We start from the raw sequence: 12,452 nt of genomic DNA on the forward strand, positions 1-12,452 counted from the left end.
AAAGCAAACAGTGTGACGCTTTAATTCGCCTCCACGACAAGCGAGATCGTTGTTCCCCAGTGATTTATGCGAGAAAAACGGCTCCGCTTCACAGCTTGGCTCACGGATGCAAACCGAAGAATCAATCAAGGCCCACAATTGGAAAAACCCACCACTTGGGTCCAAGTGCGCCGACTTGGCAGCGTACGCGAGCTGGGCGGCAGACTGAAGACTTCGCTCCCCTTCACTTTCAAACTGCAATGATCATCACGAGCGACACGCGGGATGAGTTTACTCAGCCATCGTGCCTGATTCCGGCCGTGCCTCGAATGCTCTATAATCTTCCATCCAGCCCGCACATAGTGCAAAAAACAAAGGCACAAAGAAAAGTTTCCCACGGAAGGCCGTCCGAGAGCTGTAACAAAGTCTGACATATATATATTAGTGCTGCATGAGGGAGACGGGAGCACAATTTCAAAGTTTCCCAAAGCAAGTCAGAGAGGGGAGGAAAAAAACAAACAAGAAAACCCTGCTGCAGGCAGCCATCATACAGCCAAGCCCATTGCCCCTTTCCCCTCATACCCACACCCTCATCCCCACCCAGCCACGATGCCTGCACAGATGTGGCTCAGCCCCTTGCACTTAGTACCCGAAACATCTGTCCGGCATTACAAACAGACAAGCGTGCTTTATTATTTTTCCTAATGCAATTTAAGGCTTTGGAGGGGCACGATTTAGCTTTTATCTGCGGACGGTTCATTTGAAAGAAGGGGGGGAAAAAGCACAACCCAAAATCTCGTTCGACATTTTCTCAGGAAATCTGCGCGTGTACAGCCGTGTTTACGGCACGCTCGCTTGGCTATTGTTGTAGCAGACGAATCAATATCGGCACAATACGCTTTATCTTCTGCACTCATTAGGTAGCGATTGCCCCGCCTTCTTTCCAATAATCCCCACCCCTCATGTTTTCTCAGTTTCTCCTTCAGGGTAAGCAGTAAATCTGTGCATGTCAGACAGACAATCTGACAGCCCTAATGATATATTACACTGACATTAACACAAAGTTCCCCGGGGTAGTCACCCGTCTGTCAAGGGTTTGCGGTGTCTGTCTGTGTCAGAGCCATGGAGAAATAGGCCAGGAGGGCAAAACGAGGCGAGGCGGGGGTACAGGAAGCACACGGGGCACCTCAACAGAGAAGGACAAACTGGCAGACAACCGTCTGCACGGAGACATGGGGGACAGTCTTGTCCGGACTGTGATGAAGGCCACACCGTGACACTCTGATAACCGGTGACATTTCATCCCCAAGAACGGTGTGCTCACCTGAAACTGCTGCCCTATTAAGGATCTCCGTGTATGATGCGTAACTCTCTAGCGTGAAGGTGACTGCCTCGACATCGTGCGCATACATATGTGTGACACCTGGAACATTGTTACGTCTGCATCCATATGCGACAAAGCACGGTGTGTAAGTGCGCACGTTAATTGTGAGGTTTTCAGCCTGGATTCATGCGCATGAGTGTGTGTGGGTGGGTGCACACTCTCCAACATGTGTGTGCGTGTCTGATTAAGCACGTGCAGGGAGTGTGTTTAACTCATCTTACCTGCTTTGCCGAGCCAGACGATCACAATGGCCTGCCTGTCTGCGCATTTCATCACTGTGCCAACGCCTTCATTAAGTCAACGTGTCTGGCTGCATGGGAACGCCACTTCAGCTATTTCCTGTTTTTGAAATCCTTTACATTGGGAGACCTTATCATTCATTGAAAAGGTCACCACTGGGAACCAGTCTGTGCAGGTCAGCAGTCACACAATAAGGTCATTTATTGAAGCTCTGCTGTACAGGAGAAGTGTATTGCAGCATGCACTTAAAATCTATGAGTACACCTGCACTGTTGCCATGGCGATGACAGTTATAATAAATATAGCAGAGTCCTGATTAGCCAGTCTTGAATTATGCGCCCTCTAGGATATTACCTGTAAAAAAATTACCCGTGTTAGATGGTCTTTTTTGTCCCGGACATTTTGCAAAATGCCTTTGGCTGAAAGCAACATCCAGTCCAGTTTAGAACTGCTTGATGTATGAAGCAGTGATGTTCCCCTGCCCTAAACAACTAACTCTGCACAGACTTGTTCTATGAGTTTTTTTTTTCTTTTAAATCTTTGAATCGTGTGCTGAATTCTGTTCCAAACACTGTAATTAATTTTCTTTCACGTGAGGTTTTATTTTAAAAACACTGAAATAATGTATTACATGTATATTTACTGCCAAGAGCTGAAAACATTTTCAAATAATAAATGAGGTTTTTAAAGCTTTTTATTTCATTACTAAGCCTAGGAATCCATTTCCAAACATAGCTCATATTACATGTGATTATGCATAATCCAGATTTTTGTTATTCAGCCCACTGTCGTTCCCATTTAGGCCAGATAATTGAGACAATACTGTGACTTTAAAGACATACAACTACTTTGCAACTAAGATCACTATGACTTAAAATCAGAATTCCAGTGGATCATCTAATAAAATGCAAAACTTAATTTATGCCACATTATACCACAAATATGAACTACCCTGATGAAACTGTCACAGTGACAGATCCAGGCCTCTAGGAACAGGGTGGACCATAACGCACACCTGGATGCTGCGTGATCCTTTCTCGGGCCAGACGAGAAGTTTGTAGAAGGAGCGTTCGGTAGTGTAGGAATTAGCGCTGTTGAACGGCAATGATAACATCCCCGGTTCGAACTGCAGTGCTGGTACCCTTGAAGGTACCTTGAACTGATAAACGAAGAATACCTTGCTGTATAAATGGGTAAATCATTGTAAAATGGCTTTGAATGCCACTTTGGCCAATGACATCAGCTAAATAAAAGTTAATAACATAAGGAATATCTAAAAAATACCTACTGTACTGGACACATTTCATACTGAATAAAAGCTACTTCTATTTTACATGAAGGGGGGGGTGTGGTAGCGCAGTGGGTTGAACCAGGTCCTGCTCTCCGGTGGCTCTGGGGTTCAAGTCCTGCTTGGGGTGCCTTGTGGTGCACTGGAGTCCCGTCCTGGGTGTGTCCCCTCCCCCTCCAGCCTTATGCCCTGTGTTGCTGGGTTAGGCTCTGGCTCCCCTGCGACCCCATGTGGGACAAGTGGTTCAGACAGTGTGGTGTGTGTGTGTGTGTGTGTGTGTGTGTGTATTTTACATGAGAGATGGGGGAACTGTACAAAGGTAAAAATGCTGAGAGTGAAACTGAAGAGTATGACGCCTCATGCTCTGTGAAGGCAGACAGGTACTTCCAGTTCAACAGGACAACATGCTAAAGTGGATGCACAGATTCAGAAACATCCTGTCACAGGGTCAGAGGTTAAACACCCTCCTTTCCCTCTTATTCTTTCAGCCCGGACTACTGACATCCCCTCTGGCAATGGAGCAGATCTAACCCAGTCCAACCCACTGGCTCGGGGGTCTCGCGGACACAGACTGATGGAGTGGAATGAAAGCTGAGGCTCACATCAGGGGCAAATGGATGGGATACTATGGCTCTGCCAGCTTTTTGCTCTGCAGACTAAACACACCCCCATTATACAGACAAACCTAATGTACGAGTATGGAGAAAAACAAAAATTTTTCATTTTAAACCCTTGTTTACAGTCGTCTGCTTCAAATCTCCTCCATTGCAACACTATCATCTGAAAGAGCAAAGCATGTCCTCTCCCTTCGCTGCGAGCACCACGACCCACCTCATACTGCACGGATGACATCAGCGAGTACTCAGCCCACGTCTCATCCAACGCTGCCTCTGTGCCATACCTACGCTCCATTCATTAGCAGTGTTGGGGAGGATGTAATTATTGAGGATGACAGGGCTCTCCCACTGACTCATGTCCTGCTGCAGCTGCTCTGTCTCTGTCTCTGTGTGTGTGTGTGGAGGTTAGGGCTTTCTGTTGGTCAGCTGGCCTCTTTTGCAGTTCCATCACCCCACCACAAAGTTCTCCAGAGGCCCCAAGATGTGTAAAAAAAATTTTCGGAAGAAAACTGTTGACATTTTTACGCTGGATGTGGGTATCTTGCACTGGTGTTCATCATAAAGCAGAATATAAATTTGTCACAGCTTCTAACGTTGTCTTCCTAGTACTACCATTGAGAGATCTGTCTCTCAGGCACTGAGACAGAGACACACACACACACACACACATTTGGGTCCTGTTTTGGAACAGTCGTCATATCATCACTCTCCCAGAACTATGGCTTGACCACAAAGTAGGGCTGTGCGGGATTTAGGCCTGGGGGCAGGTGCCTCCAAATGCATCACTCACCTGGGATCCCCCATAATCCCTCAGGCTTGAGTTTAAACAAGTCCTTAATCCCCTCCAACACAGGGAAACCCTATCTGTTAACAGGGAGGACACTTGGGCAGATGAAAGGGTCTTTCACAGGTTACCTAGCTGCAGCACGATAACACGACAAACACATGGACCACACCGTACCACACACGTAACATGGGCCTGACAGGATCTTTGTGAATCCGTGACCCAGGGTCTGCGTCCAGGGCAGCGTCACTAATATTTTAATGTCGTGACACTAAGACACAAGGCTAAAAATTGGTGACACTGCCCTGGACGCAAATATTTGGGTCAGTCGACAGATAAAGACTTGCGCACTGAAAAAAAAGGTCAAGGGTTCTAATGAAAATGAATAAATAATCCTCAAGCAGAGCATTGGGACACCACCCTGGGGACAGCAGGGACACACACTGTGGACAGCCCAAATGTGGCGGTGAGAAAAAAAAAAAAAAGAAAAAAAAAGTAATGCATGTGTGCCATTTGCTCTCCATGCACAGACAGGGCCAAGACGGAACAGGGCAGGGGTGGCTAGCAGGGTCACTCCTCATGTCACTACCACGCAGGATGTGGGCGAGAGTCACTGTCAGAGAGTTGCCAACATAAACAAACAAATGGTAATGGTGATTGTGCTCCTCGCCACAGTTAATGGGCATTTGGCTGGTAAAGTAAAGCAGTGGGGAGACCCCACCTCTGGCTATTGATGGCTGGGTGTGAAGAGATGAGAAACCAGCAGCTGTTCCCCCTGCTGCCTGATAGAGGCACGCAGTGCAGCACTTTCAAATGATTACCATCAAGTGCTGTAATTAAGAAATACAAGAACAACAAGCAGTATAATTCAATTTTATTACAAGCTATATTAATGTAATGGAGAGAAACAGAGATCCTTCACTTCCCAGCTGAGAAGTGAAGTTTGTCTCTCTATCAAACTGGACAACTTACTCATTTCACCTATTTCATCAGCTAAGCGCCTGGGAGTTATGATTGACTAATGATTGGCTTCCTATAGCTGCTCGGATCAGATTCAAGACTGAAAAACCATCAATAGATCTGCATGTATCAGACCTGATCACTCGCAACACCCCAACCAGACTCCCTACGCTCCTCCACCTCTGCCCTCCTGGCGGTCCCACCCACGACAGCCTGAAAATCAAAACCACCAAGGTTTTCGGTTCTGTCTCCGATGCCGTGGAATGATCTCCCGCTCTCACTCAGAACTGCTGAATCTCTCTCAACGTTTAAAAAAGGTCTCAAAACTGACCTCTTTCGGGCTCACTTCTTCCCGATCGCATAAATGCATGATAAATATGTAAATAGCAATTTGTTGAATAATGTAAAAACCTTTGTGCAGCCATTCATGTGACGTGCACTGGCTCACGTGGTGGAATGTGACAAATTCACTACTCTAGAATCACGTGCGTGCATCCAAATCTCTCCTTCTATTGATGAAATGGACTCGGTATTTTTCTCTCAGATGTGAGTCGCTTTGGAGAAAAGCATCTGCTAAATGAACGCAAATGTAAATGTTACTGAAAGCAGGCTCAGCGTAATGGCTAGACACAAAAGGCCATTAATGGCAAGGTTATCAAAAGGGACTTCCTTATCCTGTCAATTTCCAGCTGCTTGATCCTCTGTTTGGAATAAGATAAGGAAATGAGTTCCTGGGATTTGTACTCAGTGAAGCTCTCGCCGAGGTGTCTTGGAAGTTGCCCACTTCACGGCACTGTAGCGGTATGCAGTCTCTCTTCAGGTATTACTTAATGACATGAGTTTTCCCAGATAATGTGTGACAGGCTTTTTCAAACTTTATCGGACACTTCATTACCGATTAACTCGATGCTGGTTGCAATTTGCAGGGCTCATTACGCTTATCCTCACACCGCAGGTGGATCAACCGAGGGAACCTCATGCACATGGGGTTAAAGAGGATCTTCTCACGTTACGGGTGAATTTATTCCATCGTGACTGCTCCTCACACAAACTTCAGATGGCAGAAGTCAATTTCCTGGAGGCGTGTCTTCGTAAAGGCCGCGGTGAAACATTAAACTGGACATGCCACTGCTTGGACCCAAGTCGGGCGGTTTACCATTCCACAGTCACCATGGTGACCTGGTTGGTCACCCTTAACCAGCTGGTCAAGCGTGTGCTCTGTGAGAGACATTCAGGTGCTAAGCCCACAGTTGCTCAATGTGGGCACATTTACACGTAGCAGGACCAAATGTACTAATTAGCCGGGTGAGTGGGCAGATAATTCCCCCATTAATTTCACTGGAAGTGCTTGACTTACCACTTCAGTAGGCCGGTAGTACTTCTGATCCACCCTCACGTGAATTTTCCCGGTCTCCTGGCAACGACCCACCTCCTTCTCATCTTTTCCCTCCCACCTGTTAGGAAAGTCACACGGTGAACTTGTCACTGACTGAAATGCATGCCACCAATAGCTTACCAGCAGCAGCCGTTCCTTCCATTGCGTTTAAGCAGATCTAATAGAGCGGAAATAAATCACGTAACGGATCTGCATCATTTAATAATAAATGCGATCAAATTTGTTCCTCTTTCCAGTAAATAACTACAATCTGGTTACATTTAGCAGCTATTTTAGGAGATGTGCTTGTATTGTCAAGCAATTTCCACGTACAGTTGGTTATTTTATTATTAGCTTGCAGATCAGTCTGAAACAGTTCAGTTGAGTTCACATGTATACAACAAAAAATATGTAAAAAAAAAAAAAAAAAAAAAATGCTATCTGGACAATTTCCCAAAATTAGTTTTTAGAGTAATTTACCACAGTAAGAAAATTGTAAAGGTCAACAGTCACAAAAACAGACAACATAATTAGCTCCATATAAGTCCATAGTGTAAGCAGTTGTACACTGGAAAGGTTAAAGGAAAAAAAGTAAAATTTAAAAAAAAAAAAAAAAAAAATGAAAACATAATAATACAATAAGTAATTTTAGCAAGTAAAATAACTAATTTAATGTCTGAAACTTATCCAATTCAATCAGTAGTTCAGATTCATAAACCCAGTCTACACAGCAAAAGTTATGTGACTATCAAACAAGTTTCAAGCAGTAAAAATTCAGAAAAGTTCTATTTTCCTCAACCTGTATTAGGAATTAAAATAAAACTGTGTGGGTTCCAAAGTCGACCTGCTCCGCTGCATAAAATTTCAGGAATCTGAACGCTTTCTTTATTATTTTACAAGGAACCCACACTTACACACACACACACAATTCACTACCAGCTTTCAGAAAAGGCCTCTGAACTCATCTTTCGGAACAACTACCCTTCAGAGCTCCTGAAACCTAAACAGGTTAGTCCCTCACCACCTGTTACTTTTTAATCCATGCTTTTTTTTTACTTGTATTTCACACCTATAGGTAATTAACATGAAACGTACTCTATGAAAAGAGCTTTACTGAACATGTAAGATGTGCTTCAAAAACTCTAAGTACGTAAGTGCCTTGTCTGCGGTGGGATACACTACACTTTTGCTTACACTGAGCTGTACACCACTTTGGAAGAAGTGCCTACCAAACGCATAAATGTAAAATTCAAGGCTTAACAATTCACCCCTGAACGCTATTCCGTCACCAGTGGCGTCTTTTAAGAGCGCAGCAACGTTTGGTCCGGCGCAAAATATTGAGGGAAAGCCCTTAACGCAAGCGAAAGCTTCGGAGTGAAAGCTACTTTCTCGTGTTGCCATTCCTCTATCGAAGAACCGAAATGGAAGAGCAAACGAATTTTCCCTGGAAAAACAAACACGCTCACGATACGTTTTCGCGTCAGCGGTTGGTCCCCTGATAAAAGCGCCTGACACATTTGAACCGACGACAGTTTGGAAATGAACTATACAGAATTCCTCTCTCGGAGGAAAAGAAACATTCCACCCTTAACCTTTACACTGCGGTTAGCGAACATGTACCATCGACAACAAAACGCAGAAAAAAAAAAAAAAAAAAAGGAGAGAGAACGGAAAAATAAAAGGCGTGTTCCTCTAACGCGATATGCCTCCTCAGCCAACCCAAAGGGGGCGAGTCATGAGATGAGAGGGAACTTATGGGTCATCGTTTTGGTGAAATCCAGAGGCTCATAGCCCTGTTTTTTTGTGCGAGAAGAACACATCAAAGGGTGGCTTTATACAGGTGCACTTTACACTTTCAGGTGGGATTATCTTGGGGGCTTGAAAGGGAATGAGGGAGACAAAATCCTGCAGCTATATTTTGGGGCGGGGGGGGGTGTCACAGGCTGGGGGGATGGAGCCAAAAAAAACCAACAAAAGACTAAATATTAAAAGCATCCAGTGGGGATTTCTTTGTCTTGATCTGAGACTGTTTCCGTTTTGTGGTTTCGCGGGCTTCCGATTGTCTCGTCACAGCGACGTAAGATGTCCCTCATTAAAAAGCAGCCGCAGCATCGGCACGAAACTGCAAACACAGCAGCCGTTCGCCACACATCAACTAGCGTGTCTGTAAATCAGCTGAATTACGGCCCCTGTGCGCAACGAGAGGCCAAATGAGCTTGTGCAATTAGGTAAAATATGCCAAGTATTTAAAGCAAAACAAGAAATGGAAGCTGAAAGTCAGATGTTCATGCTTTAAGCTGTCAGTTTATTTTTAAACATTATGTGGACTTTTGAAACCATGTTCCAACCATGCCAGCGATTTAATTAAACTACTAACTCTTGTGCCGGTTCACTATAGAAGCCTGGGACTTATCCTTATTTCTATTTTTTGCATTGCAGAACCCTAAGCGCACGGTTCCCAGCCACGTAGCTGCACGGAGCTTGACCTTTACATTTACATTTATTCATTTAGCAGACGCTTTTCTCCAAAGAGACGTACATCTCATAGAAACAGAGTTTGTGCATTACATTAGGAGAAAGAGAGGCATAACTGCAGACGTGTGATTAAGTAAAGTTAGTTTGTTTCTTTCCACTATATGCACCGATGTTCATCACACAAGTAGGTGCACAAAAGTTAGGATAGACTAATCCTGATCACATGACGAGTGCCCGGGTAGCCTCCAGCTATTCACGTTAGGTGGTAAGTCCCCGGGTAAAATATCAGACCTCCATTCACTGAAGCCATATACTGTGTGTAAGTGTGTGCGTGTGTTTGTCAGGGATGATTGTTGGGGGGGGTGTCACAAGACCCACACGATGCAGTACCATGTTTTAGTGTGCAGCAGCAGGGAGAAGCTCATGTAATCTCCGCCTTCCTGTTATTAAACATCTCATTGGTGGCATATCCTGGTTTAGGCCGTGCACCCGTGCCATTCGAAGCAATCCAGACAAAACAGCTTGCGGTGCTAGACGGCAGCCAGCTCGTTTGCACAAAGGCGTCCTGTTCGACACAACACATCGAGGGACGGGAGCTTTAACGCAGGCTTATATCCTCCTTGTAAAGCTTTGGAGATTTTCGACAAACGCCTTTTTGCGTGTGTGCGTACGGGCAAGCGTCCCATGCAGCAAGGACATGCTGATGAAGGTACGCTAGACACATCGTGACCGGTGAAAGCTGCAACCGACGTACAGAAACAGGCCACGCTGGTATGCCAGACTCTGCAGGGTCTTCACTTGAACCTGGTAAGTCACGACCAGAGCCAAGGAGATGGGCTCACGCTCATTTGTCTTCATGAAAGCACAGAGCAGCATAAATAACTGCGCTTATTTTATTGCCTCACTCCGCACAGCTGGGAGGGGCAGTAACTCTTCCTGGCCGCCATGGTCGGTGCAACGGGGGAAAGCATCTAACTTGAGCCATTACTCACTGGCAGAGGAATGCACAGCACGGTCACACGCAGACCCCCACGTATCAGCCCAATTATCAAACAAATCCCAGCTCTGATCGAAAGGACACGATGAGACAGAGGCGCGGGCAGGATAGCAAGGTCGTACTTCCCCCTCCTTCTAACCCATGCTCCTGGAGTCCATACTCACACAATGGTTTTCCCCACATGCTTGAAGGCTTTCTCCACAAACTCGCGGACACTGTGCACCTCCCCGGTGGCGATGACAAAGTCCTCAGGCTCGTCCTGCTGAAGCATCAGCCACATCGCCTGGGAGGGAGAGACAGAGGAGCGAAACATAACAGGCATTAGTGTTGAACTCAGTGCTGCGAAAGGGCTGTACCTGCTGGGCAGAAGAGCGGAGGCACCCGTGGTCTCCGAGAAGGGATCGCCAGAGTAACACACTGTACGTGGGCAGGAGAACCACTTTGACAGATGAGACCAGATCTCAGACTGGACAGTTTTATCTGTCAGAAAGGAAAAATACAAAAAGAGACAGGTCATCCTTAAGAGGAACGCTAAGGTCACACCACCATTCCAGTCCCTGTTCTTGGATTTAAGAAGCAAAGCCATGATCTTGATTACTGCCCAGAGATTTGCTTCTCATCACTTGGACATGCGCAACACTAGGCCTGTCTGCCCTGAGGAAAAGTCGCGCTGGTTTCCTGAACCCAAGGCTCGGGAATACAGCACAGGCTGAGCCCTGAACAAACATGTGGTGCTCCGCGCTGGAATGAAGTTGAAGACCTTGTGAAAGGACCTTCCTTCTACCAGGACTAACCTCGGCGGTGCAGTGCTGCCGTCATCGCTGTCCTCATGGGAGCCCCGATGTGGGAATAGAGAGGAGCGTTCCCAGAACCACTTAATGCCATTCTCGATCACTTATCGACACATGTGATGCTGCTCTCCAAGGAGGAACATTCTAGAGCTTTCCGAGCTAAATCAGTCACAATAGCCTTTGAAGCGAAATTATCAATGAATCAAAGGAATGTGGATGTTTAGAACTTTCAGAACTGCAAAAATCTAATGAAACTGTCCTTAGAAGTCAGATTATCAAACCATAGCAAAAAAGATTCCATAAACAAAACAGAATGAATCTCTTCGCCAAGATAAAAACTTCAGATACAGAACTTGATAACTTTAGGATTCCCGGTGTCACAGATTAGTGCAAGTTTTCAGTGCATGAGACAAAAAAATTACTTTTTGCGAAGAGTCATTCGAACTAAACTAGGCTTCTTTTTAAATAGGCCAATAAAAAAAATCTGAGTTCGAAAGTCACCTGGATTGTTAATAAAAGCAGGCAAGGAAACAAGGGAAGTGACATAAATTGGTAACATGCAAATTAGTGTAGACAGAATTTCCCTTTCTGTGTCAACAGTTCTGGAACCAACATCCAGAGAAAGAACAACGAATTACATATTGGTATTTTTTATCAGACAAGGTAATACCGTATTTCTTAACTAAGTTTCCAGCCCAAAAAAACCTTTAATAACTATTTAGAAAATTGCATATAAGTGCATGTATGTCTGTACAGTTATTTTGATGTCATGGACCAAGTGTAATTTGTGGAGCTGCTGTGGTTAAAAGTAGACAGCAGTGGGATATTCTTATCAACAAATATATTTAGCCCTAGTGTATTTTCTTTCAAAGTTAAGTTGAGATTACATATTTATACTCACCAACCAGTACAGTGTTTTTCACTGCTACAGTAAAAAAGACTACAGATCATTTTAAAATATTTATCATGAACATGTGCCAAAAGGTCAATGCATTTGACTTTTGCCAGCAATACTGGACTGACATGTCTCATGAGAGTAACGTACAGTAAACAGGCTTAAGAAATATACGTACTTTACATTTTAAAATACAGGAACACAATTCTCAAGCAAAGTACATATGCGTGACATTCTCAGCAGAAACTCAACATGAAAAGATAACTCAAATGTGTACTGTTCCACGTGAATACAAAACCTGACCTTCTGAACTATAGGCCCAAAGCAGCAGCTTTGATAGACAAGAATGTGAAGTTTTTCAGCCTGAGCAAAACAGACATACGGACAGATTTAGTTTTGTGGTTAAATCTTTTAGCAAAGTTTCGTATTTTGCCAAACTATGGGGTGAAATTTTTTAGGAATAAAAAAATCCTTTGACAAGAATACACAAAAATATGCCAGAATCTCAGTACGACGTATGACATATTTAAACATGTAATGAAAATTCATAAAATACAGCAAATAATCACACTTTCATGAAATTAAAATTTTTTCTTAATGTATTATTTAATCTTTCCAAAATGAAAAACATAATGCTAATATAAATAGAGAAGAATATAAAATAATG

The 12,452-nt window shown here is 44.4% G+C and overlaps 1 protein-coding gene across 2 annotated transcripts in view; it reads right to left on the reverse strand.

The window, feature by feature from the left end:
* Positions 1-12,452, reverse strand: part of gmds (GDP-mannose 4,6-dehydratase) — a 216,638-nt gene that overhangs the window by 26,901 nt on the left and 177,285 nt on the right. For both annotated transcript variants that reach the window (XM_018760524.2, XM_018760523.2), the window contains 2 exons: positions 10,264-10,382; positions 6,610-6,706 (listed from right to left, as the gene is read on the reverse strand). In XM_018760524.2, the coding sequence (XP_018616040.1) occupies positions 6,610-6,706; positions 10,264-10,382 (216 nt within the window). The remainder of the gene's footprint in view (positions 1-6,609; positions 6,707-10,263; positions 10,383-12,452) is intronic.

This window comes from Scleropages formosus, chromosome 19, assembly GCF_900964775.1.
Source record: "Scleropages formosus chromosome 19, fSclFor1.1, whole genome shotgun sequence".
Lineage (NCBI taxonomy): Eukaryota > Metazoa > Chordata > Actinopteri > Osteoglossiformes > Osteoglossidae > Scleropages > Scleropages formosus.